Source organism: Orycteropus afer, unplaced genomic scaffold, assembly GCF_000298275.1.
Source record: "Orycteropus afer afer isolate SDZICR_OR568_19922 unplaced genomic scaffold, OryAfe1.0 scaffold00014, whole genome shotgun sequence".
NCBI classification, from domain to species: Eukaryota; Metazoa; Chordata; class Mammalia; order Tubulidentata; family Orycteropodidae; genus Orycteropus; species Orycteropus afer.
Window position 1 is genome coordinate 3,755,036 of NW_006921601.1, and position 25,022 is coordinate 3,780,057.

At 42.8% G+C, this 25,022-nt stretch overlaps 1 protein-coding gene across 1 annotated transcript in view; it reads left to right on the forward strand.

The window, feature by feature from the left end:
• PPFIBP2 (PPFIA binding protein 2) overlaps positions 1–25,022 on the forward strand; it is a 138,757-nt gene that overhangs the window by 58,114 nt on the left and 55,621 nt on the right. The window contains 2 exon segments of the mRNA XM_007954702.2: positions 13,598–13,690; positions 18,284–18,397. Coding sequence (XP_007952893.2) covers positions 13,598–13,690; positions 18,284–18,397 — 207 coding nt within the window.

Here is a 25,022-nt window from a genome sequence, read left to right on the forward strand (position 1 = left end):
CATAGCGACCCCTCCTTGGGTTTCCGAGGCAGTATCACTACAGAAGTAGGATTGCCCAACCTTCCTTCTGAGGAGTGGCTGGTGGGTTTGAACCATCAGCCTTCATAGTACTATTCATGTAGGAAACATTTAATACAAGTTAAATGCTATTGGCTATTCCCAGAAAGGGAGAAATTGAAAGAGAAACAGGAGGGACTAGTTTGGTACTCCCCTGACAGTACATCTTAGGCCATTCTTCTTTTAGCTGTCAACCCCTTCTCACATTCCAGACTGAGAGCTAGAAGAGGCAGCTGTGACCTGGCCACCCTAGGTACCAGAGGCCCCACTGGCTGCTGGGTCTGCCATCTTGGCTTTGGCTGCCAATTCAAGGCTAACTCAGGCCTATCTTCCAATTCCTTCCCTAGCACACAAATGTCCAAAGGACCTCTGCCACTCAGCTATTTGGTTCCTGGCTGACTCACAGGTCACACCTGTCCAGCATTGATGTCATTGGCCCAACCCACACAGTCACTGAAAGAACCTTTAAAAATAGCTCCAAGCAGGGTCTGTGTGGCCCACCCACTGCACTCTGAGCAGGAGTTCATTTTCCCAGGAACAGAAATCCCAGCACTGTCAGCATCTTCATCCTGATCACTGGTTTCCAGCACTCTTGAATTTAGCCAAATTCCAACCCAAGGTCATAGAGAAAATGGAATTAGCATGGATTCCCCCATGCAACTGGCTTGGGTTCTGCTGTAGAATGTGGAATGAAATCAAGTTGCAGATGTGAGACTTTCTGTGTCATGTGGTGCTGAAATGATTGATCCAATAGTCTGCAAAGACAAATAGACACACAGGCATCCTAGCTCCAGACACTGGCTTTCCTTGCATTCAAGTCAGACTGCTGTGAATGTTGGAAAAGTAGGCAGAGCTTCTTTGAAAGCTGCTCCTACTGGTTAAGAGCACAAATCCTGGATTCAGACTGTCTGGGTTTATATTTCAGCTCTGTGTGACCTTGGGTAATTTATGTAACCTCCCTAGGACTCAGTTTCCTTGATTGTAAAATATGGATAAATAACACAAGTAAAATGCTTAGAAAACACTCCATAAGTGTTAGCTATGGTGATAATGTCCATTACAATTGACATCCTCTGGCTGCTCCAGAGCCATGTGTCCAACCTTGATTCTGACCAGAGAGGTGTTTCAAGGCCACAGGGAGTTTGAGTGGGAATGAGTACTCAGCGGCTCGAGCCCTTAGCAGTTTCCTGGCTACAGCTCATTTCCATCCAACACGTCCAGAATGCCTATCCTTCATGTTCAGTCTAATTTAGAAACTAGAATTCTGCCATCTCTGACCCCCAGTCCTGTGACTCCTGCTTGCCATTTCTTTGTAGAGAGGTCCTTGGGCCTCTTTTACCCAGCAGGGTTCAGGAAGAGACATCATACCAGGGTCATTTGCTGAATACTTGTGGCTGCTCCAGTGCAGCACAGCAGGGTTCTATAGGGCAACAGCAGTGCTTGAGATCTTTTGATCCACCATTATACTTCTCTCTCCCTATCCTCTGTAGCAGGTCTTTCACATCTATCCATTTGTCCACAGCCTTATACTCTCCTCTCAACTGATACCACACCCTGCTTAGTTGGGGGAGGGGAGCCTAATTTAGATGAATCCCCCATCCTCCCTCCCCTACACCATCAAATTTAACTTTGTTCACAGCTATCATTTATCAACTTCCTTCCTTCCTTCAGTTTCTTGGGCCATCTCAGCCAGGGCTATTCCAGTATCCTATCCTCTTGATCCAATCCTATTCCAATCCACTTGCTCCTGTGATTATTTATTTTCTCAACTCCTCCATGACTACCTGTTCCTTGCCCTGGGCTGGATGCTTTCCTTCAATTCTTAGAAAAATAAAAATCAAACAAAACTATCTTTGATACCGTACTTGCCTCTCCATACTGCCTTATAACTTACCTTCCTCTCACCATCAGGCTTCTTGAAAGAGCATTAAAAACCCACCATCTCAACTCATTCCATGTCACTCTTGAACTCGCTTCACACTAGATTTTTCCTTACCAAACCAAACCAAACCAAACACGACTCCTAGCGACCCCTCCTTGGGTTTCTGAGGCAGTATCACTATGGAAGTAGACTGCCCAACCTTCCTTCCAAGGAGTGGTTAGTGGGTTTAAACCACCAGCCTTCTGGCTAGCAGTCAAATGCCTTAGGCACTATGCCACCAGAGCTCCCAGTCATCTTTAAAATCCCTTCTATAATGTCATTCTTGGCTACTTTCAGTTCCCAAGTAACTCTCTCATACATTTCCCCTGAATTCATTACCATTTAGGAATCTTGTAGGGAGTACTGCAACCAAAGGAGATCTCCTTACTTTGACCCTCACTCAATCCCATATTCTCTAGCTATGGATCTTTTTCTCATGCTTATTTGATTGTTGCCTCCTTGGAAGAGAATCCAGGCAATCCTAGAGGCATTGGGCAGTTTGCTTTCTGAAAAGTCACGGTGGACCCCCATGTCCTTCTAGCACCAACTCCAGCACCCAAAGCCTAATGAGTCAGCATGTCTATTGGGGTTGATGGGATGAGGAAAGACCTCAAAGAGCCTCTACTTTTTACTTTCCTTTGGCTTTAATAGGAGCTCTATGGCGCAGTGCCTAAGGCACTTGACTGCTAACCAGAAGGCTGGCGGTTCACACTCACCAGCCACTGGTAGTGATACCTCCTCGGAAACCCAAGGAGGGGTCACTAGGAGTCAGATTGACTCAATGGCAGTGCATTTTGTTTGTTTGTTTGTTTTGGCTTTAATATCATCTTTGCATAAGATGCTAGAACATTTAGAAATATTTTTTCTTCTGTAGTCCAGTGCTATAGGCCACATATGTATCTAGCCACCTGATTAAAAGAATACAGCAGTGGCCAAGCCTAGCCAACACTATAATTTTGGCAAAAGATCTTGTTGAATGAATTGTATTTCTCTTACTCTGAATCTAGCTCTCCGAGAAGATCACTTGTTGTTGTTGTTGTTGTTGTTGTTTTGTGCCGTCGAGTCGGCCCTGACTCATAGCGACCCCTCCTTGGGTTTCCCAGGCAGTATCGCTACGGAAGTAGATTACCCAACCTTCCTTCCGAGGAGTGGCTAGTGGGTTTAAACGACCAGCCTTCTGGTAGCAGTCAAGTGCCTTAGGCACTATGCTACCAAAGCTCCTAGAAGATTTCTTAGGAGCCTAGGAGCCTTCATGTGCATTATACCAATGTCTTGGTTGGAGAGCTTATGGACAGTCTGTCTTCAAGGTATTCTTTGTTTGCTGTATTAGTTCTGGGAAACCAGAATATCTGAAGGATAGTCACTATCTGGTCTCCGGATAGCTTATCCATAAGCTTATCCATATTAGGAGGACTATTTCCAAAGGTGCTGTTCTCCCATTCTCCTGGGGGAATTCCTTCATAGTCTTCAAGACTCAATCACTCAAATGATGCCTTCACTGTTGTGGTAGTTCAGTTTGTGTATCAACTTGGCTAGGCCTGGTTGAGTGGCTGGGCAGCTGGATGTGGTATTCTGCATGATGAGATTGGTAATCAACTCCATGGCAGAATCTACTGGGAGCAGCTGAGTAGCTGCCTTTGGGTATGTGGTCTGCTTCCCATATATAAGTAGCAGCTTTGGGAATGGTCTCTAGCTTATGGCACCTTGAACCTTGCATGTAGCCATGTCATTGTTCAGCAGCCTGCGATGCTCTGCCGACCTTGGGACTTACAATGAACTTGAATTACTGGCCGGCCGTATGGTTTGGTAACATTGAGACTGTGCCTTTTTATTAGTCAACCTTGGGCTTGGCAGCCTCAGCAGCCAGCACCTGTCTGAATGAAGAAAAGCCTCTAGCTTCAGTGGGCCAGGAGCTAGAGGCAGAGCTGAAGCCCAAGGCTGACGGGCTTTCACCCAGCCCCTACAGCATGGCACTTTGAACTCGGACTTAAAGCCTCCACATTGTAAGAGAATAAACTCCTATTTGTTTAAGCCATCCCATTGGTGGTATATTCTTGTCAGAGTGGCACCAGGTAACAGGAACAACTGTAAAGCCTCTCCTCTCCCTTGAAGGTGAAGTTGATTTGTCCCTCCTTCATGCCATTGTTGTTGGCTTACATATACTCTCCATGATGGTACGTATCACATCTCCCCTGCAAGACTATAGAGCTATTTGAAGGCAGTCACTGAATCATTTGTTTAGCACATAGAGTGGCACTTAATAGGAGTACTTGAGCCATTGACTCGATGAGACATACTTACATAAATATCATGAATATCATTAGCCAAGAAACTGTGCAATTATCTATTTATGAACTCTGCTCTATTCTTCCCTAAAGGTGGACATTTAGATTATTTGATAGTGATAGCCCCACCACCAACAATTAGCCTCCCCTTACATATAATTGAAACCAAGAGGTGGAGGGTGTAGGAAGGTCAAGGTCAGGATAGAATCTCTTGATGGATGCCTACTAACCATTGCACTCCACTCAACACTGTGTTTGGAAGAACTTATTTAATTCTGTGCCAAAGATTGTCTTGCGTATTCCTTCCCTAAGAAAAATGAAATTTGTCATGGGAAAAGTTGGTTTTATAATGACTACCAGCAAACTCTAAAACTCCTGACCCAAAGAATCTAGAAAAGGGGTTTTCTATTTACAAGGCTGTACATATGTACATACTTTGTACGTACTACTTGGTTCAACTTGCTGATGGCTAACCTGTCATGTAATGGGATTTACCCCAAGCTTTTGTTTTCCAGTATTTTTTTGTTGTTATTTTGGTCTCATTATTTTTAAGGTCTACATGTCCCAAGTTTCTAAAAGATTTGGTATGTGAGTGGTGCTCCTGAGCTCCTGGTATAGCCCTAGTGACCTTGATATCTCCCCTGACGCACTAAGCCCAGAAGCAAAGCCTGACCTCTGTTACTCACCCGCGGTATCACAGGTGGAAATATAATTTGTGTTGTACATGACCTGGAAATACCACACATTTTATTCTGTTTTCTTATTCAGCTGAAAATACATATCATCTATGATTTTAGTGGCTAAAGAAGGGGGAACCATCTGAAGACTTATACAGGGCCAGTATTCACCCAACGTACTCTGCTGGAAATCTTAGTGCATTTACAATGCTAAGATTGTCATCATATAATTGAACATGTTGGGACTGTGTGGCAAGGATCCTGATGGAACTAGAATCTATAGATTCTTAGAAGCACTGAAGGCCCTCTAGTCTGGTGAAGATTGTTAGTGGTTGTTGAGACAGCCTCTGACTTATGGCAGCCCCACACACAACAGAAAGAAAAGCTAACTGGTCCTTTGTCATCCCCATGATCAGTTGTGAATCAGACTACTGTAGTAATCCTTAGGGTTTTCAATGGCTAATATTTGGAAATAGATCACCAGACTTTTCTTGCTAGTGTGTTTTAGTCTGGAAGGTCCACTGAAAACTCTCTGGCATCATAACACATATACCTCCATTGACAGATGGGTGATGGCTGCTCATGAAATGCATTGGCTGGGAGTAGAACTTGAGTCTCCTCTTGGAAGGCAAGAATTTTACCACTGAACCATCAAGAGTGAAGACTAGAAAGCTTGACATCAGAAAAAGGTTGTTGTTTTGTGTCGTGGAGTCGGACCCAACTCTTAGTGACCCCTCCTTGGGTTTCTGAGGCAGTATCACTGCAGAAGTAGATTGCCCAACCTTCCCAGCCTTCTGGTTAGCAGTCAAGTGCCTTAGGCACTGTGCTACCAGAGCTCCTATCAGAAAAAGGAAGGTACATTTATTTTGAGGCAAGAGCTCTGAGGAGCAGCTCTCAGCTCTGAAGAAAAATGTGATCATTAAGGAGCTCTGGTGGCGTAGTGGATAAGGCAATTGTCTGCTACCCAGAAGGTCAGCAGTTCAAATCCACCAGCTGCTCCATGCAAGGAAGCTGGGGCAATCTACTTCTGTAAAGATTTACAGCCTTGGAAACCCAATGGGAGTCACTATGGGTGGGATTCGACTCAATGGCAGGAAGTTTGGTTTTGAGTTTTTAGACCTTTCAACAACAACAACAACAACAGACCTTTCACACTGTGGAGCTGTCTGCCTTAGGATTTTCTCACACTTCATGCTTACATACCAAATGATATCCCCCATTGTGACCTCTAGCCCACGCTGTCTAACTTCTCTGGAACCATCAGGTCCTCCTGTTCATTGAAGTACAGTGTTGACAGTAGGTCTGGAATGTGCCAGTCAGGAAATGTGCTAGAATTGCCCCCACATAGGCTTCCCAAGAACATATATAACATATCCTGGCAGAGCCCAGCCATGCTATGAAGGAGTCATGCTCCTGAGGATACTCACACCCTCCAACATGTCATTAAGCACTCACCACATCCAGAAAGCTGCAGAAAGCCTAATATGGCTGTCCGTTGGCAAGCTACAATGGAGGGGTTAGGACAAGAGTGAGCAAGTATCATGGAATCTGACCAGCTAGTAGAGTCAGAGGGTGATAGCTTTGAGAGTCTGCTAGGACATTGATTTGGTTCAAAAGCTGATATTACCCTAAATTTGACCTGACTTCCAGATTGGAACAGAAATAGCAATTCAAGTTTTTATTGTTTTATTGGCCATCACTAGCTACTGAAATTCTCAGTGTGTTAATTATAAACATATATATAGCACACAGTATTTATCATATGTAGTAAAGTGTTTATAAAGAGGAAAAAATTTTGGCTAGGAGATGTGACTCTAAATGTGGGACAGTGGAAAAGTGAACACGTCTTCAACTGTGTGTGCCAAAGGCATGATTCCAGAGCTATTAGCTAACAGTGTGTTGTTGCTTAGACTTTTTTTTCTTTCCATTCTGAAAGTATTTTGATTATTGTTCCCTTGAGTTGTTATTACAGATCTTTGCAGAGGTATTCTAATCAGAAACCTTGCCTCTTTTGTTATTTTGAGCAAAAACAGTGAGTTAATGAAAACCTTCAGTAGCAGACATTAACTACTATGTGTCTTTTAGCTTTTAGCTTAAAGAAACCCATTTAAATGATTTCTGTTTTTCTATGATCATTCAGTGCTGCTTCTATTACACAGAGAATGATTAGAGCATTCTGCTACAAAGAGATTTCTGTACTCCCCCACCCTACATTTTTATGTGTATTGGGCTAACTAGCCCTTTCTTTTGCTCTGTAACATACAATTTTCTCTGTGTAAAGGATGAGGATATTGAGATAGTTGACACACCTGAGATTGTATATGGTTAGGTGCAGCCACAGCCTACTGACCATTCCTAGCTTGTCCTCTGTCTGCAGAGAAGGCAGTTCTATGGGCATGAAAGTGCCACTGGGAGACTTCACCTCAGGGAACCCCGGCTTCAGCCTTCCAGCTTCTGGACCTGTATCTGTACAGCTGTTTGTGACATATAATTCTTTTAAAACAATTTCGTAAACCATTGTAAGGTAGCTTTATGTTCTTATTTACCCTTCATTTATTCATGTTCCTTTTCACCCTTATGTCTTTTAACCCTACTTTAGTCCCTATTTATTTCTTGTTTTAACTTTTTTCCCTTATCCACACTCTACTCCCCTCCCACTGTTGATGCCCCTGGGCCTGTTGTACCTTGTATTCATTTCCTGCCTTAGCCTTCTTGATCTATATGGGAAATAAGAATGGAGGCCAACAGGTGGTGCATGGAAAACCATCCATTCCACACACAAAGGAAACTGAATGCCTTTTTATCCCAGTGCATCCCACACAGACATACCCTGTGACACAAAGTAGATCCCCATTGGTTCTTTATGCTAGTTCTGGTTTTAACTATAGTTGGCTTAGAACTGACAACCTGGTCTTAAAAATTGCCGGTATAAGCAAATCAAGCAGCTGTTGGCTCAGTTTACTTTGTAATTCAGCACTGTAACCAAATAACACCCCCCCAAAAAAAAACCAAACCAAACCAAAACAAAAAAACCTCACTGCCATTGAATTGATTCCAACTCATAGTGACCTCCATTGAGTTTCCAAGGTGGTAAAGCTTTATGGAAGTAGATTGCCCTATCTTCCTTCTATGGAACAGCTGGGGGGTTTGAACCGCCAACCTTCTGGTTAGTAATCAAATGCCTTAGGCACTATGCCACCAGAGCTCCTTACTACATCCAAATAGCAGGAATTATTTTCTGTAATTTTATTTCCAAAGGAATAAATTTAGGTCAGTTGATCATCCTTTGAGACAAATGCATTTGCCAGGAGTTTTGGTTGCAAGTAACAGAAACTTATTTTGAACCAACTCAGGGCAAGAGGGGACCGACAGAAAGCAGAGGGGTATAGTTCTGCCTTTAGGCAGCATGAACCAAGGATGAGAATGCTACCAGCCTCTCTCTCTTTTCTTAGCCTTTTTTTCCCTTTTAATGCATGCTCACTTCGTGAGTAACTCTTACTGCAAACCAGCTTCTGCATGGAGGAAGACAGGGCCACTGATAACCTCAGAGCCTTCTATAATCATTACCACCATCCTCTGTTCCAAAGTTAAAAATATATAGAGAGAATTCCAAATGGCCAAGCTTCGATCAGGTTACTAGGAGGTGAGGAATCTCTAAGAAGGGAACCACCAGGTGCTCCATGAGAGAAAGATGAGGCAATTTGCTTCCATAAAGATTTACAGCCTTGGAAACCCTACAGGGCAGTTCTCTGTCCTATAGGGTTGCTATGTGTTGGAATTGACTTGATGGCAGTGGGTTTGGCTTTGGTATTCTGGACACACCAAACAGTAAATTCCATTAAAGCAGGGTTCAGAGGAAATCTCTATGTAGGTGTTCTCCGTCCTCAACAGAGGAGATCATGATCACCTCTCCTTTAAATTCACTTACGATTCCAGAGAGGGGAAGAATAGGAAGTTAGCATGTGGCAGCCTTCAAAACTCTATTTGACTTTTTCTCAGTGTAGGGCTGGCAGAGTTCCTTCAGTCTGACTTCAAGCAGGGAGAGCTGGAGAACCTGTGCTCACCTGCTGTATCACAGATTTCCCTCACAGAGAATGTGGGCAAGACTTTTCAGAGACTCCACAACCTGGAATCACTCAGCTTCCTATTGCAAATCTACTAAAAGAATTAAGGAAGCAAGTGTATTTTCTGACAAAGCAACTTCTTTTTAATGTAGTGCATTAAATGATTTTTGTCTCAGCTCTGTCTTTTTAAACATGTTTCTGAATAATTGGAATGCCATTTTGATAACCACATGACCTTTTATTCCCTGATGATGCAGCCCTTTTATAATGCAAGAATGGCTTCAGGAAGTGATTGAATCTGTTGCCCAATTACTGGAATAAAGAGTTCCCTCCCAAACTCAAATCTGAGCTTTGGATGATGAATATTAGCCAACAGTATTATTCAACGAGATAATTCTAAAATAATCCTCTTCTTGGCTCTGCTCTCAGATGCTTTCTAGGTTCTTCTTCACATGGAGTGGCATTTTATCCTGGCCTGTGCCCTGCTGAGAAGCTGCAGTTTTCTTCAGAAGAAGACAGTCTTAATCTAGATTGTTGTACCATCTGGTGGCCAAAAGCAAAAGATGACAATAATGCAACTTTTGTCTATGACTATTTTCTTGAGTTTATTGCTATATAATACCTTTCAGAAGCTTGTCAGAGGACATCAGTGATTTGGGAGGAAAGTGCTCTTTTCCTCTAGAGTAATGATTTGGGGTTAGGGAGGGACCCTTCCTCCCATGAGCCTCATTGCTGTATGGATGAGTGTGACTGCTGAGAGAGGATTGTTGTCTGCTGCAGGTGATATAAAAATCCAGGAACCACTATTCTCAGTACTCAAACATTGCTTCTAGTTTTAAAAATATTTTTTAGTTACTCAGGGAAAGAAATGCATTTTGTATGTTTTGTAGAAATTCAAGCATTATGGTTAAAGTAGAAGTCTACCTTGATCAAACTTCCCACCCCTCGGTTTCCACAGTCTCTGGAATAGTTTTGTTTCTCCCCTAGGGGAGGGTACTGTTAGCATAGTGCCTAAGGCACTTGACGGCTAACCAGAAGGCTGGCAGTTCAAACCCACCAGCCACTCCTCGGAAGGAAGGTTGGGCACTGTTCTTTCATAGTAATACTGCTTCAGAAACCCGAGGAGGCCTCACTATGAGTCGGGTCCGACTCGACGGCACATAACAACTTTTTCATTTTATTTTCTTGACATATGTAAATTTACCTATGAAGTTGTATAATATTGTTTTCTGGTATCACACTGTATGATTCTTTTGCAGCATCTTTTCTCGTTATTGAATATGTCCTATATTTTTACTATGATACATACTTATCTAACTCATGTTTTACATGCTACATTTCCCTTAATATAGATGAGCCATAGTTTATGTAACTATTCTTCTATGAATGAATATTCAGGTTCAGACAGTGTTTTCAAACTTTTCTTTAGCAGCAATGCTTTATTTTAAGTGAATTTTCCTACATAATCCCAATTTATAGAATAAATAAAATTTGGAATTGGTCTACGCCTCAATTAAGCTATAACAACCTAAAGCTCACAATTTGCCACTTAGTAGCTTGGGCAAATAATGCATATGCCTTGGCCATTTACTTTGTGCCTCATTCCTTTATCTGAGAAGTGGGAATAAAAATAATACTTATTTCATGGGGTGTGGGAAGAATTAAATGAGATGATACCTGTAAAGTTCACTGAATACTGTCTGGCATGATGTTGTTGTTGTTGTTGTTATGTGCCGTCGGGTCGGCCCCGACTCATAGCGACCCCTCCTTGGGTTTCCAAGGCAGTATCACTACAGAAGTAGGATTGCCCAACCTTCCTTCCGAGGAGTGGCTGGTGGGTTTGAACCACCAGCCTTCAGGTTAGCAGTCAAGTGCCTTAGGCACTGTGCTACCAGAGCTTCTGGCACGATATTAGTGCCATGTAAGTGTTTGCTATGTATTTACAGCATTGTACTTGGACGACATTGTATTGCTCTCTGTAGAGTTACTTTGACTTTTGGCCTGTATTATCCCTTGGCCTTTGACCTATTTTGAGGGCTCACAGGAGAGCAATGAATTCTTCTGGGCTCTTTTACTATAAGGATGTTGTTATGGATGATGTTTCTCTCATTACACAGAGCCTTTCTGTGGAAATAAGAGAAATTTCTCCTGATCTCTGCCTCAGGAATAGTTATGCTTCTCCTAAGTGTATTCAGTCAATTTGGTTTTACCATATAGATCTGTGCACCTTTTTACCTGATCATGCTTCCCTTTTTCTATTGACTGCCAGAGTGGATTGTTGTTGTTGTTGTTGTTATGTGCCGTCGAGTCGGCCCCGACTCATAGTGACCCCTCCTTGGGTTTCCGAGGCAGTATCACTACGGAAGTAGGATTGCCCAACCTTCCTTCCAAGGAGTGGCTGGTGGGTTTGAACCGCCAGCCTTCTGGTTAGCAGTCAAGTGCTTTAGCCACTATGCTACCAGAGCTCCTGCCAGAGTGGATACAAATTTTTATTCCACTTCTAGCAAGTATTATGGAATTTCTAGCATACATTTTATGTATTAAGCAGGCTCATGACTTCATCTTCCTTTCTTACCCTTATTTATTTATTTATTTATTTTTGTCAACTAATAAAAACATCTGCCTCCATGGTGAGTGTATGGGTAGGTCTTTTATTATAATGAGGAACATAATGCACACCATTTGAATAAGGCACAGTTGGTATAGTGGCTTGCTGGAGTCTTGTAAAAGGAATCTGTGCTTTGGTCTTTTCTCCTTCACTTTCTCCTAGAAAACTGGCAACTTGCCAGTGCTGGGTAACCCAGTGCACACACTAATATTGATACTGGGTCCAATGTGCAGAGCTTTCCTTAGGTGCCTGGGTCTTTCTTTTTTTTATTTTTTTCTGTTCTCTCTGTCCCCTGAAAATCAATCACGTGAATTCTTTGAGAGAGAAGCATTTGACCTGCTGTTAAGAATTGTTCTCTTCTCTTTTCTTGTCAGGTTCTGAGAAAATGTAGGTTATAGTTAATATCTTTGGATGCTAGTCAGAGAGTTTGACCATGTTAGAACTGGCATATTAATTAATGTAACAACAATAAACTGCCATCAACAAAGAGGTCATTTGTGATTGTTAAGGCTCTTTGTCTATGGTATAAAAGAGGTTCCGTAACCATGAACAAGAAGACAACTTGAGAGGCTGGAACAAAAGGCAGTGGTGTGGCATCAGGCACCATCTCTAGACTGTGCCTGTCATAGCTGCCCTGGGAAATGGCCCCTGCCAGCCTTTGCACCACATCTTTAGCAAACAGCCACTGCTTCTCTCACATATAGGCTCCTGGGCTTGAATGAAGAAGAATGCTTGCTTCTCATTGCTGTTCTAGGACTGGGCCTGGCTCTGTCACCTGCCCTCACCAGCCAGTGCTTTGGAAGGGTGGGATAAGGGGAAGAAGGAGGTGCCCTTTCTCATGGAGTAGGATGGAGTGCCAATTCCTGAAGATCAAAATGGTCTCAGGAGAAAGTACTTGGGTTTCCTCTCTGATCTCCTCCTTTGCTTAGCCATGACTTTCCTCTGGGGAGGTGGACACTGCTCATGTGTATCGGAGCACTTATTCCTCTGTCAGCCCAGATTATCAAGACCATCAGTTCCCCAGTTCACAATAAAATCTGCTTTTTCAGCCTGTGCAGCCTCCAAATGGCCTACTGGGGGGCCCTAGTTTCAGAGGAGGAAACATTGGTGGTGGCTGGCCAGCTTGGTGCCATTTGCAGCTCCTTCCCTCCTCCTCAAATGTCCACACCCAGGCCAGACATGCCCTAGAAAGTGACTGCAGCTCCTGTCTCATTTTACAAGACTCTGTTTCTCACTTGCCTTTTCAAATTCCGTCCCTTTCCTCTGTTTTCCATGGTTTGTGACTGTTTTCCAGTTTGCATGTTTTCCCTCTGCTTAGTCCTTTGAGATCCCTCTGGCTCTTATTTAGGTTCTTGTCAAGATGCTTCATCTTAGATTGCTCCTATCATTGGGGTATCATGGTGTGCCAGCCTGGCCGCCAGACTGCATCTCAGGGAGTGAGGTTGGCTACTTGTTGAGGGGACATGTGAGTAGAAAAAGGCTATGCAGTTGGCATCCTCTGCTCTTCATGCACATTGCCGTGTTCTGGACAGACCTCCGTGCTGCCATATGTACCATGACTCCAGAGGACCCTGGCTGAAAAGTTAGGAGATACCAAGGTCTGTGTAGGAGTTATTACTACATAGTTCCTTGTTGACTGGTACTAGCTCGCTGTTCTCAAAGAATATTATTGTTGCTGGTGCCTCTCTCAGGCTAGTGTCTCCAGCTAAACCAGACCCAACATGTTGAATCAAATCATGCACCACTGGGTCTGGAGCTCCATGGAGGCCCTCTCAGGCAAGGATGAGGTCATCCAGGGGCTGGTTTTGCCAACTTTCAGGGCACACCTTTCAACGGCATGTGGTCTGGTCCTCCTTGTAGTAATTTTGAAATCCCGTGGTTTCCTGTTTTGGTGGATGGTTTTGCACATATAATTAGCCAAACAGTCCTCACAAATTGCAGATGTTTTCCCAACCTTTTAAGTGTCTTCTTTTTTCCCTCTCTAGTCCCAGGTAAACCCCCACAGTACTGCTAGTAATGAAACCTACCAAGAACGCTTGGCACGTCTAGAAGGAGATAAGGAGTCCCTCATATTACAGGTGGGTCCTTTCTGGTGAGAACCAGCTTATCTTGTTACCTCCAGTTCTGTAGCTTCCCCTAAGTGGGAGGGAAGTGCATGGGGTTTCACTGTTGGATTTATGCTGCCATACAGTTTGTTTTGAAAAAGATTTTCTGAAACGAAGGAGAAAGTAACTTGGGGAACAATTTAACTTTGGACTTGACTTTGGGGTCTATGAACTTAATCATTTTTGTAAATCATGTACTACTAAGCACCTGCCTCTACAAACTGGATGCTGTGGGGCCAGGTGGATTACTTGGTGCTAAGAATGAACAAAATGATAGCTCTATCATCCAGGAGTCTTATGAGGAAGATAAGATGAGTCCTCGTGTCACTAATAAAACACAACCATGAGTGATACAAGCCTAAGGGTGAAGGCTAGCGGGATCAGGTCCAAAATTGTCTAGAGTTGGATCTAGACTGATCACTTCAATGCCAAATCTCCAGGAGCTGGTAATACAGATCAAACCTTTCATAACTCTTGCTTCAAAGAGAGGAACCCCAAAACTTTTAATACAGTCAAAAGAAGTTTTTCACTTCTGAAAGCTTACATCCCCTAGTAGGAATAAAGTTAGGTATTCTTATGGGAGATATATTGCTAAAGCAGAAGCTCTTTGCTGTGTGAATTCTTGTATGCATATTTACAATAGATCTGGTAGGCATCAGACACTGATTGACAACATAGAGAATATGAAGATTAATATCCTATCCTAGCTCCTTAGAAAGCTTTAAGGGTTGTGGACAAGACTGTCAGTTGAATGGAGGAGGGGGCAAATGGAGTCTTATAAACTGCCCCCCCAGGCTCTGGGCTCTAACATGGAGCACTAATGTTGTGAGACTGCAGTATATTTGTTTGTTTTCTTTTTACCTTATTTCCATCTTGTTATGTGAACATAAGAGTAATCAATGATGATCTGAGAAACTTTGGAGAGTCTGAAAGTTTACAGAAGCAGGTTTTTCCAGTCTTTTCTTTTTTTCTGTTCTTCCCCTTTTTATAATAATTGAGCTCACATACAAATATACAATTTTGCATCCTAGTTTTTTTTTCATCACTTCATTGATTTGGTCGTTAAAAATACTGGAGTGTCCACGACATGCTGGGCACTGATATTTGGTGCTGGGAATGCAGCAGTGAACAGTCAGTTCCTGTTCTTGTAAAGCTTCTGTTCATGTGTGTGTGTGTGTGGGTGGCTGGGTGGGATGGTGAAAGGGTGGACAGTAAAGAAACCATATACATAAAATACATATACATATACATAAAATACAGGAGGTGGAGAAAATAAAGCAGGGTAAGGAGTTCCTAGTCAGGGAAGACATCTCTGATAAGGATGGGCGGGGAGATGCAGAGATCTGAGAAGCACATTCCAAGCAGAGAAGGCTGCCAGTCAAGAGGCCCTGAGGTAAGCATGTGGTGGATGTGTGGAGCAAACAGCAGGGGCCATTGTAGCTGGAGTTGGTACATGTGAGGAAGCTGTGGGAACTGCCATCAAAGAAAGCAAAGATCAGATTTTATAGCCCATTATAACACAGCTGTTTTGAGGGAGGTGTAATTTGAAACTCCATCCTAATGACATGATTAATGAAAAGGTGTCCAGCTTAGCATTTTGCAGCAAATAGTGTGACCTTGCAAACTTTTGAACCAGGACTCTTCATGATTGAAGTTATTTGTTCCTATTTAGAGAGGATTACAATTTAATAAAGAAGCCCTATGTAATAAATATTCTCTTTGACTTTCTTTTTAAATTCTAAATTCTTGAATAATTCTTATTTAAATAGCCCTAGTGTAATTTTGGAGTTACTTACCGGAAAATTGACCCTAGTGGTTTCTGTTCTGCTCGGAGCTTGTGGACATACTTTTGGAGTTGCTCTTACATGATTACTCCTGTTTTTAATGGCCTTGTGGAGCTGGTTAGACAGATCCTCAGCGTGGTACTGCCTCTTGCTTAATTCTCACAGTAGTTCATCCAGACTGAATTAATGGGAACCCTTGGCCCAGAATCTTTTCCTAGGTCTACTCCCAGGGAAAGCAAGTTAAATCACATGTAACAAAATACTTTATTTCCAGGATTGTTAGTTGCTTTTAACAGCAAAACAAAATCTTCTATAGTCATTCTATAACTCCTCAAGGCAAGGATTTTCACCTTTGTTTTTCACTGTTGCATCCCTAAAGGCCTAAAATTATCCCTGTTGTTGTTATTGTTGTTATGTGCCGTGGAGTTGGACCCGACTCTTAGTGACCCCTCCTTGGGTTTCCGAGGCGATATCACTACGGAAGTAGAATGCCCGACCTTCCTTCTGAGGAGTGGCTGGTGGGTTTGAACCTCTAGCCTTCTGGTTAGCAGTCAAGTGCCTTAGGCACTACGCTACCAGAGCTCCTAAAATTATCCTTAGCACATAATAAATACTTGTTTTTATGGAATTATTGTATTTATTTGTTTATTGTAGGGTTTTTATACATTTTGTCCCCATTTTTCAGCTCTCCATGCAGTACTTAGAGTGAGGACTGACATTATAAGAATCTGCAGCCCTGTGTAGCTTGAGTCTTACAGGCAGCTGAACAGGCGGTAGAATGCTAGGGACCCTGGATACCTCCAGTGCATGACTCCAAGACATGGTGCAGACCATGTGTTAATCCTCATAACCAAATTAACCATGAAACATTCTTCCCAAACAGAAACTCTAGAACCCAGGGAGCAAAGCCCACTCCCCTGAAATCTTAACCTTTTGAAAAGTGAAGTTAGCAGCTGAAAAGGCCAGGATTGTTCATAGTGTTGAGCTCAACAAAAATAATCACAAAAAAAGTTTGTGTTTAGTATGGACCTAGGTGACAAAAGTAGCCTATTTTGGATTAAAATCAAAATAGCTCACACCATGCATCTACTCCAGGGATATGTTTCAGTAATTCATTAATCATTTGGGAACTTAAAAATAAAAAGTTTAACATCATTATTAATTTAGATTAGTTTCTCTTTAAACTGAGGCCTTTATAATTTGTCACGTTTATTTAAACACTTGTAAATCAATTCACATGAACTGTTCATGCATCGTCCTTTGAGTCCCTGCATGGTACAGTTAACTGTGCTCAGCTTCTGACCCAAAGGGTAGTGATTTGAGTCCACCCAGAGATTCCAAGAAGAAAATCAGCCATTGAAGACCTCATAGAGCACAATTCTACTCTGACACACATGGGGTCATATGAGTTGTCATGGACTCAACTGCAACTGTGACTGATATTAATCCTTCACAGCCTGAGAAATGATTTAGGATAATCTGTGTGCAGATGGCAATTACTCAACCATTGGTTAAAAAACAAAGGGTCTGAAACTCAAAACCAAAAAACAAACTCACTGCCATTGAGTACATGTTGTTGTTGTTGTGTGCCATAGTGGCCCTCATTTCCAAGGCAGTAAATCTTTGCTGAAGCAGATTTATTTCTCCCATCTTCCTTCTGTGGAATGGCTGGTGGGTTTGAACTGCCACTCTTCTTATTAGCAGTCAAATACCTTAGGCACTGAGCCACCAACCAGACTAACCAAACTCACTGCTGTGGAGTTGGATCCGACTCATAGCGACCCCTCCTTGGGTTGCCGAGGCAGTATTTCTATGGAAGTAGATTGCCCAGTCTTCCTTCTGAGGAGTGGCTGTGAATTTGAACCACCAGCCTTCTGGTTAGTAGTCAAATGCCTTAGGCACTGCACCACCAGAGCTCCCTTAAAGGGTCTAAAGGATGTCATTTTATCAACACTTGGTTGCTTTTGGGAAGCCACCCTTTCTTTCTTCATCTTCCTGCTTTGAGGCCTCTCTCTAAAAGGACAGAAAAAGAAAAAGGATTGTGGGACAATATGCTAATAGAGAAGGCTACAAAAGCTCAGTATGTATTTAGGGCATACTTTAAATGACTATTGCAAATGTCTTTTTAATTAATTGATAATTCCAATAGAGATTCTCATTGTTCTTCAGAGAGATGACTTTTTCCTGCCTCTGTATGTGTCATGTGGCTTCTCTATACTTATGACTTGGAGTCATGTTTTGGCCTGTGAAACAAGAAAATCTTTTTGGAGCCAAGTTTTGTCAGTGCTAATACATGCCCTTTACTCCCCACATTCCTTAATTGCTTCAAAACACTTGCCTGATAGGTGAGCAATCCTCACACCCTTATGAGAGAAGTAGTCACTGGTTAATTTGCATAGAAGTTTGGATTACTCTTCCTGATGAGGTGGCAGAAGCTCTGGCAAGCCAGCTGAGATATGCCTTGAGATTTGTGTTGCCTGTGTGATGCCTATAAGAGAGGAGTAAGGAGCAGGGTCTAGCTCAGAGGCAGCTACCTTGAGTCTATCAAGAGCCAGAAATGTGACCAACATCATTCAGGCAGTGGCTGAGAGACTTCCTGACAAGGTAAGTACCCAACTGGAATTTCCTTCATCTAGTTCACTTCCCTTACCCTACAAAGGAAAAGTCCTTCCTGTTATGTCAGGCTCAGTAGTATGATCTTGTGGTTAACCTGCCGTGGGGAGAATGTCCTACCCCATGCACAGTTTCTGCTCCTTCACCTTTGCTTTATTTCCTGGGACAGGTGAGTGTCCTCACAGATCAAGTGGAAGCCCAAGGGGAGAAGATCCGGGACCTGGAAGTATGTCTGGAAGGACACCAGGTGAAACTCAATGCTGCTGAAGAAATGCTTCAACAGGTAAGGGCAGGTGGGGCTGAAGGAAGGCCCTTGGGTTCTGAAGCAGCTCACAAAAATGCCTTTTTGTGTCCAGGTTACAACTCTCACTGTCTACTTTGCCATCTTGCCTGGGGGTGGGATTAACTGCTTAGTGTGCAATGTTTATGTAGCAGGTGAAACCAGCTGGAGCTTTGAGAGTGGCAGAGGGGGTGAGGTGGGAGAATAACCTGTTGAGCTGGTTAGACAGATTCACAGAAGGGCACTTTCTCCAGGCTTGGCTTAGTGAAGGAGCACTTTGCTGGCAATGTTAACCCCATTTTATCAGTGAACCATGGTCTATCTGTGAGTGGCATCTGGGTTTCTAGAAAGTCACTTTGTTGATTTATTTTGTGGCTTTCCCCTTTCTACTCTCACTCCATCCCCTTCCACTTAGTGTAATATTCTTTGATAAAACTTATTGTATAAATAATATTTTAGTATAATTCATTACATTTGAAAATTAAAAAAAAATAAAATTAGCTAATCTCCTACTATCAAAATAAACCTATTAAATGTCTTCTATTTGTTTTCTTTTGGTTTTTGAACTTAAGTGTACATATGATTTACAAATCTCTATTCATAACAGAGAAACAATTTAGTCCTCAGTTTTTATATGCATGTAGTATGATGGTTCACTTTTATATGGCCTTTCTCTCCGTACTCTTGTAACTCCTATGAAATGATTATGTGGGACAGTGCAGATGACATGCTTGTAGACCACCAAAGTTATTGAATAGCTTGCTAATAATGCTAATAAGATTCATGGCACCCTTTGTGGGGATACTACTGCCAACTGCCATCGAGTCCATTCTGACTCATAGCAACCCCATAGGACAGAGCAGAACTGCTTCATAGGATTTCCAGGACTGTAAATATTTATGGAAGCAGACTCCCTTCTCTTTCTGCCATGAGGCAACTGTTATGTTTGAACCACCAACCATTTGGTTAGCAGCCAAATACCTTAACAGCTGTGCCACCAGAGCTCCTTCTTGGGGCAAGGGAGGACCATACAAATAAGATGTATGGAACCCTAACAAGGGACTTGGTAAGTTTTGCCATCCTGCTAGACTTAAAATAAGCAATCCCAGAGGTGGACAGAGGGGACCTCACTACCACCAAGAAAGAAGAGCTAGGAGTGGAGCACATCCTTTTGGCCCAGGATCCATGTGCTAAAAACATCCTAGACCCTTGAGATAGAAAGAGCTTTAACACTGAGGATGGTGAGAGATGGAGAGAAGCAGAAGTAGAAAAACAGGGGCAGCAGAACTAGCAGGGTGGAAGGAGATGGTGCAGAAGGCTGCCTCACCCAAGGTATAAGAAACTGAGCATCTTTGGACAAGAGGCTTTGTGGTGTAGTAAGTTACCTGGTATGGCTTTTCTAGCCGTAAGTCTTTGTAAACTCCATGGTGGAATTTGCCGTGAGCAACTGAGGAGCTCCTGATTGTTAAAGTTATCCACCTGGGATATTTCTGTTGCTAGTGGAACAAAGCATTGTTCTGGGAAGTTTGCTCAGAATTCTGAGGTTATGATTGGTTAGTTTGGCCACTCTGCCAAGCTCAAAGGGAGCCCTCCTAGAGGCAGAAGGTGTCTCTCTGACTGCTGGCTGAGAAAGATATGCTCCTGAGAGCCACATGCTGCTGAGCTGGCTGAGAAAGATATGCTCCTGAGAGCCACATGCTGCTGAGAAAGAAACACACACTGCCAAGAAAGAGACACCGAGAGATGCACATTGCTAAGAGAGAGATACCAAGAGACATGCACTGCTGGAAGAGAGACTGAGAGAGACTGTTGGCTGAGAGACAGCAGGCCGAGAGAGACTAAGCATTTGTGGTAGTTATGTTTGTGTGTCAACTTGGCTGGGCCTGGTTGAGTGGCTGGGCAGCTGGTGGTAGTTAATTTCCCCATGATGAGACTGGCAATCAACTCCATCGTGGGATCTACCACAAGAAGCTGAGTAGCTGCCTTTGGATGTGGTCTGCTTCCTGTGTATAAGGAGAAGCCTTGGGAATGGTCTCTAGCCTATGGCACGCTTGGACCCTGTATGTAGCTGTGTCGTTGCCCAGCAGCCTACTATGCTCTGCCAACCTTGGGAGTAAAATGGACTTAAGTTAATGGCCTGCCATGTGGTTTGGTAACACCGGCAGTGTCTTTTTACTTGTCAACCTTGGGGCTTCTCAGCCTCAGCAGCCAGCAGCTGTCTGAGTGAAGAAATGCCTCTAGTTCCAGTGGGCCAGGAGCAGGAGGCAGAGCTGGACCCCAAGGTTGAGGGGCTTTCACCCAGCCCCTAGAGCCTGGCACTTTGAACTTGGACTTAAAGCCTCAAAATTGTAAGAATAAACTCCTGTTTGTTAAGGCCATCCCATTTGTGGTATATATTCTTGTCAGAGTAGTACTAGGTAACCAGAACAGAATTGTTCCTGAACTTGAATTGTACCCTGATGGTTCCTTAATAAACCCCATAATCTTTGAGTTCTGTGTGGCCACTGCAGTGAATTATTGAACCCAGCAGAGAGGTGGTGGGTGCTGCAGGAGGAACAGTTGGTGTCAGGATTGGTGAAAGGGCTGAAGGGAGACAGCATGTCTAGCCTCACAGGAATAGGCCTTGGGCTATTGACAGTGATTCTGTCTTCCTCTTGTGTGGTTAGAGGAGGTCAGAAGATGCAATCTCCTTGCCCCTTTGGCAGGCTTGCTGGCAGAGTGGAGTACCTCTGGGCACTTGACAGAGCTAGGCTTACTTACCCACAAAGAAGCTAGGCTTACCAACCCATGGAGCTAGAGCTAAGCACCTCTAGCTGAGGCTTACTGGTGGAGTGAGGTGCTTCTCAGCACTTATTGGTAGAGCTAAAGAGCTTTCTAACACTTGCCCATGCAGGGCAGAGGGCAGAGGGCAGAGGCTGTGGGGCCTAAGTGGCTTGAGGTCTTGAGGGCTGAGAGGCCAAGGGGCCAAGGACCAGGGAAAGGCCTGCCTGTGGGCATGACTGAGAAGCTGTCCTGACTGAAGAACTGTTATACTGAGTTGAAGAATCATTCTGAGTCATTTCTGATGCTGAATTATAACCTGTTCCCTTATAAACACCCTCACTGTAAGTATGGTCTGGAGTTTTATGTGGCCATTGCAATGAATTATCAAACCAGCAAAGAAGCAGAGAGTACCATGGGAGAGATGGCTGGTGTCAGAAATGGTAAAAAGTTTGGAGGATGGAGGCATTTCCGAGCCCTGCCTCATAGCAATCAGTCTTGGGCTACTCATGCTCATAATGATTCTCCTTTTTCATCGTTGAGTTGGAAGAGGAGGTCTGATGCTGCTGGGCCATTTTCACATTATCATCTTATCTTGAGTTTTTTCCATTTAAAAATTTTACTGCATAGTCTATGTAATAAGTATATACTACAATTTATTATATATTTTTTGAGTGAAAATATTATAATTAAGCATTCTACTCTTGAACAGTTTTACCCTATTCCAAATAATAAGTTGCAATGAATTTTTATAATAATTCTTTTTTTTTTATGATAGCATCCCAGAAGTGCATTGAAAGGTGAATTGATACCTATTGCCAAGTAACTTTTCCCAACAGTGGATGAGTAACAGTTTACCAGGAAAATAGTCACCATCTGTAAATAATGACATATATTTAAAATAAAGGGAAAACATGAAGTCCGTTATTTCTATTTCATTGCTTATTGCATTGGCCAGATCTTATAGAACAATAGTAAATAAAAATGATGATACAGTACTTTTCTATCTTCTTCTTGATTTAATGACATGTCACTAATAATTCTTCATTAGGCCTAGTGGTGGCTATGGGTTCCGAATAGACATAATATACTAAATTAAGAAATGGCTGTCCTGTGGTTGGGCAATCTACTTCCGTAGTGATACCGCCTTGGAAACCCAAGGAGGGGTCACTATGAGTCAGGTTGACTTGACAGCACATAACAAAAACGTTTGTTTCTAAGGTGGTTTTTAGGAAAGGATGTTAAATATTTTTCAAAAGTCTTTTCAGAGTCTGTTGAGAAGCTGATTCAATTTTAAAAAAATCTATTAATATGTATCTAATTAATTCCTTAATTCATGCTAGCGTTTTCAGTAATCTTGAAAAATAAATCATGACTGAGTTGATGAGTATTTCCTTTGTAGCTCCTGGTATGTTGTTGTGTGCCGTTGAGTCGGACCTATCTCATAGTGACCCCTCCTTGGGTTTCTGAGGCAGTATCACTACTGAAGTAGATTGCCCAGCCTTCCTTCCAAGGAGTGGCTGGTGGGTTTGAACCGCCAGCCTTCTGGTTAGCAGTCAAGTGCCTTAGGCACTATGCTACCAGAGCTCCCAGCTCCTGGTATGTTGTTGTTGTTGTTGTTATTTGCCATCGAGTTGGCCCCGACTCATAGCGACCCCTCCTTGGGTTTCTGAGGCAGTATCACTACGGAAGTAGGAATGCCCAACCTTCCTTCCAAGGAGTGGCTGGTGGGTTTGAACGCCAGCCAGCCTTCTGGTTAGCAGTCAAGTGCCTTAGGCACATGCTACCAGAGCTCCTGGTATAGTACTTGGCATATAAAAGATGCTCACTAATTACTTAAAGAATGAAAGTCAGTCTCTTAGAATGAGGGGGTTCAATTAGATCACTGCCTATAATCTTTTTCCCTAAAGCTCTGACTTTTTGGTTGCCTTGATAAGCATAAGATTTAAATTGCTTCTTGACAGTTTGGTAATGAACATAGGCTTTGAATTTGACCATTAGTCTTAGGATGAACATCTTAGTTCCCAAGTGTTCCTCAGTTTCATTTGAATGCATTTGAAGAATTTAAAAAAAAAAAAAAAAGCAAGTCAGTATTTTTATGCAAACATATTCATTAAAAACTAGTTCAACAGCTCAGAAGCTGTTATTAGTTTGTTTTCTTTACATTTCTGGTTAATAAGTTATCACATTCTTGGCTCAATTTGATTTTTAATTAAATTGTGTGCCATTTCTCTTGCTCATATTCCCTGAAAATCTGAGTAGCAATAGGGTTGAGTCATTCTTTTTAAGACTTAGGAAAGAAAACAACCTGATTGGGAAATTTAAAAAAAAGAAAAATCTCAAGTAATAAATGTTGTCAGAAAAAGTGCAGGAAATACCCCACTGGATTGAATTTTCAGTTATCTGCACAAGGCATGGTTTGGAGGTGAGGGTCAGGGAGGAGATGGTGGAATGTTATAAAAACATCTAGAAAAAGACCAAGAAATTTGAGTGTGGATGTGGAGGGCATATATCAGAAAAACGTCAGAGGGTTGGTGGTTCAGGAAGACAGTAGCTGACGCAGAACCAAGGAACAGGAAGTCAGAGAATGGCTGCATTGTAGTCCCAAGTTATCTGACTCTCCACCTGGGTTCTTTTTCAGGGCTGCTCTACATAGCTCTATGACAATGTCTCCACTCCCTTGTGAGAGTCTCTGTGTCAGTGAGTCTGATGTTGGTGCCCAGCACCACCTGGGAAGTGGCCATCTAGCCACTCTAAGCGTATACCATGGACTGCATTTTGCTTTTTGGTTGTTAGGTGCCTGCTAGTCACTACCTACTTATAGCAACTTTGTGTATAACAGAATGACATTCTGCCTGACTGCATTTTAGATACTTTGAATGTTACATTCTTAAGCTTAATTACTTCCTGTGTCCTTTTTGATTCTAAGTCCCCTTTGCTGTATGGGGAGGTGAAGTAGTAGGCATGTGGTTTGCATGGGCCATAGAGATGAGTGTTCTGCCTTTTGTATTCCCTAAGTGGTGCAAAGAATCAAGCACCTGTCTGCTAACCCAAAAGATTGGCAGTCAGAGTCCACCCATAGGCTCCTTGGAAGAAAGGTTTGACAATCTACTTCCAAAAAAACTTAGCCATTAAAAACCCTACAGAACACAGTTCTCCTCTGCCACCCATGGGTCTCCATGAGTTGGAATCAGCTCTATAGCAGCTGGATTTTTTAGTTCCTTATTTGCCACTTCTGGGTTTTAAAGATCTTCCTGAACTCCGCGAACCAAGTTATTTTTATATCCATAAGCTTTCATATATTATTTCAATTTTTGAAGGGTAAAATTATAGAAATATGTGATACTTGTAAACTTCTTGGCAAGTTCTGAGTTCAAGTTATAATACATTTTGAGCCTCAGCACCCGTCCATGTATTTGCTGGGCTTGGTTGTGCCTGAAGCTTTGTAATCTTTGGATTCCACCCTAGTCCCCATGTTGAACATTCTTCTGCATATGCTATTGCTTTCCTGAAGTCAACTTGATATTGTTTATAAAAACACTCGATGCTCACACCTCAGTGCTGACACCATGCCACCTATAGCTTAGCGTATGTGTCCTCTGCACTGGGGCAGGCAGAGGCTTGCTCAGTTTGACTGAGATATTCTGGGCTGCAAGCCTTTTGGCCTACGTGATAGGAGCAGGAATGGTTTATGGCCTAGAGGCAGAGAACTGAGGCAAACAGTCACCTCTTTCTGCCAGCCCTCAGACTATTCCTGCCCAGAGCCAAGCCTGACCTTCTACTCAAATGCCAGAGAAGCTCTAAACAAACCCTCTCGCTGTCTCAATGTGGGTCCTCTGACTGCCTATAGATACAGGGCTTCCCCGGG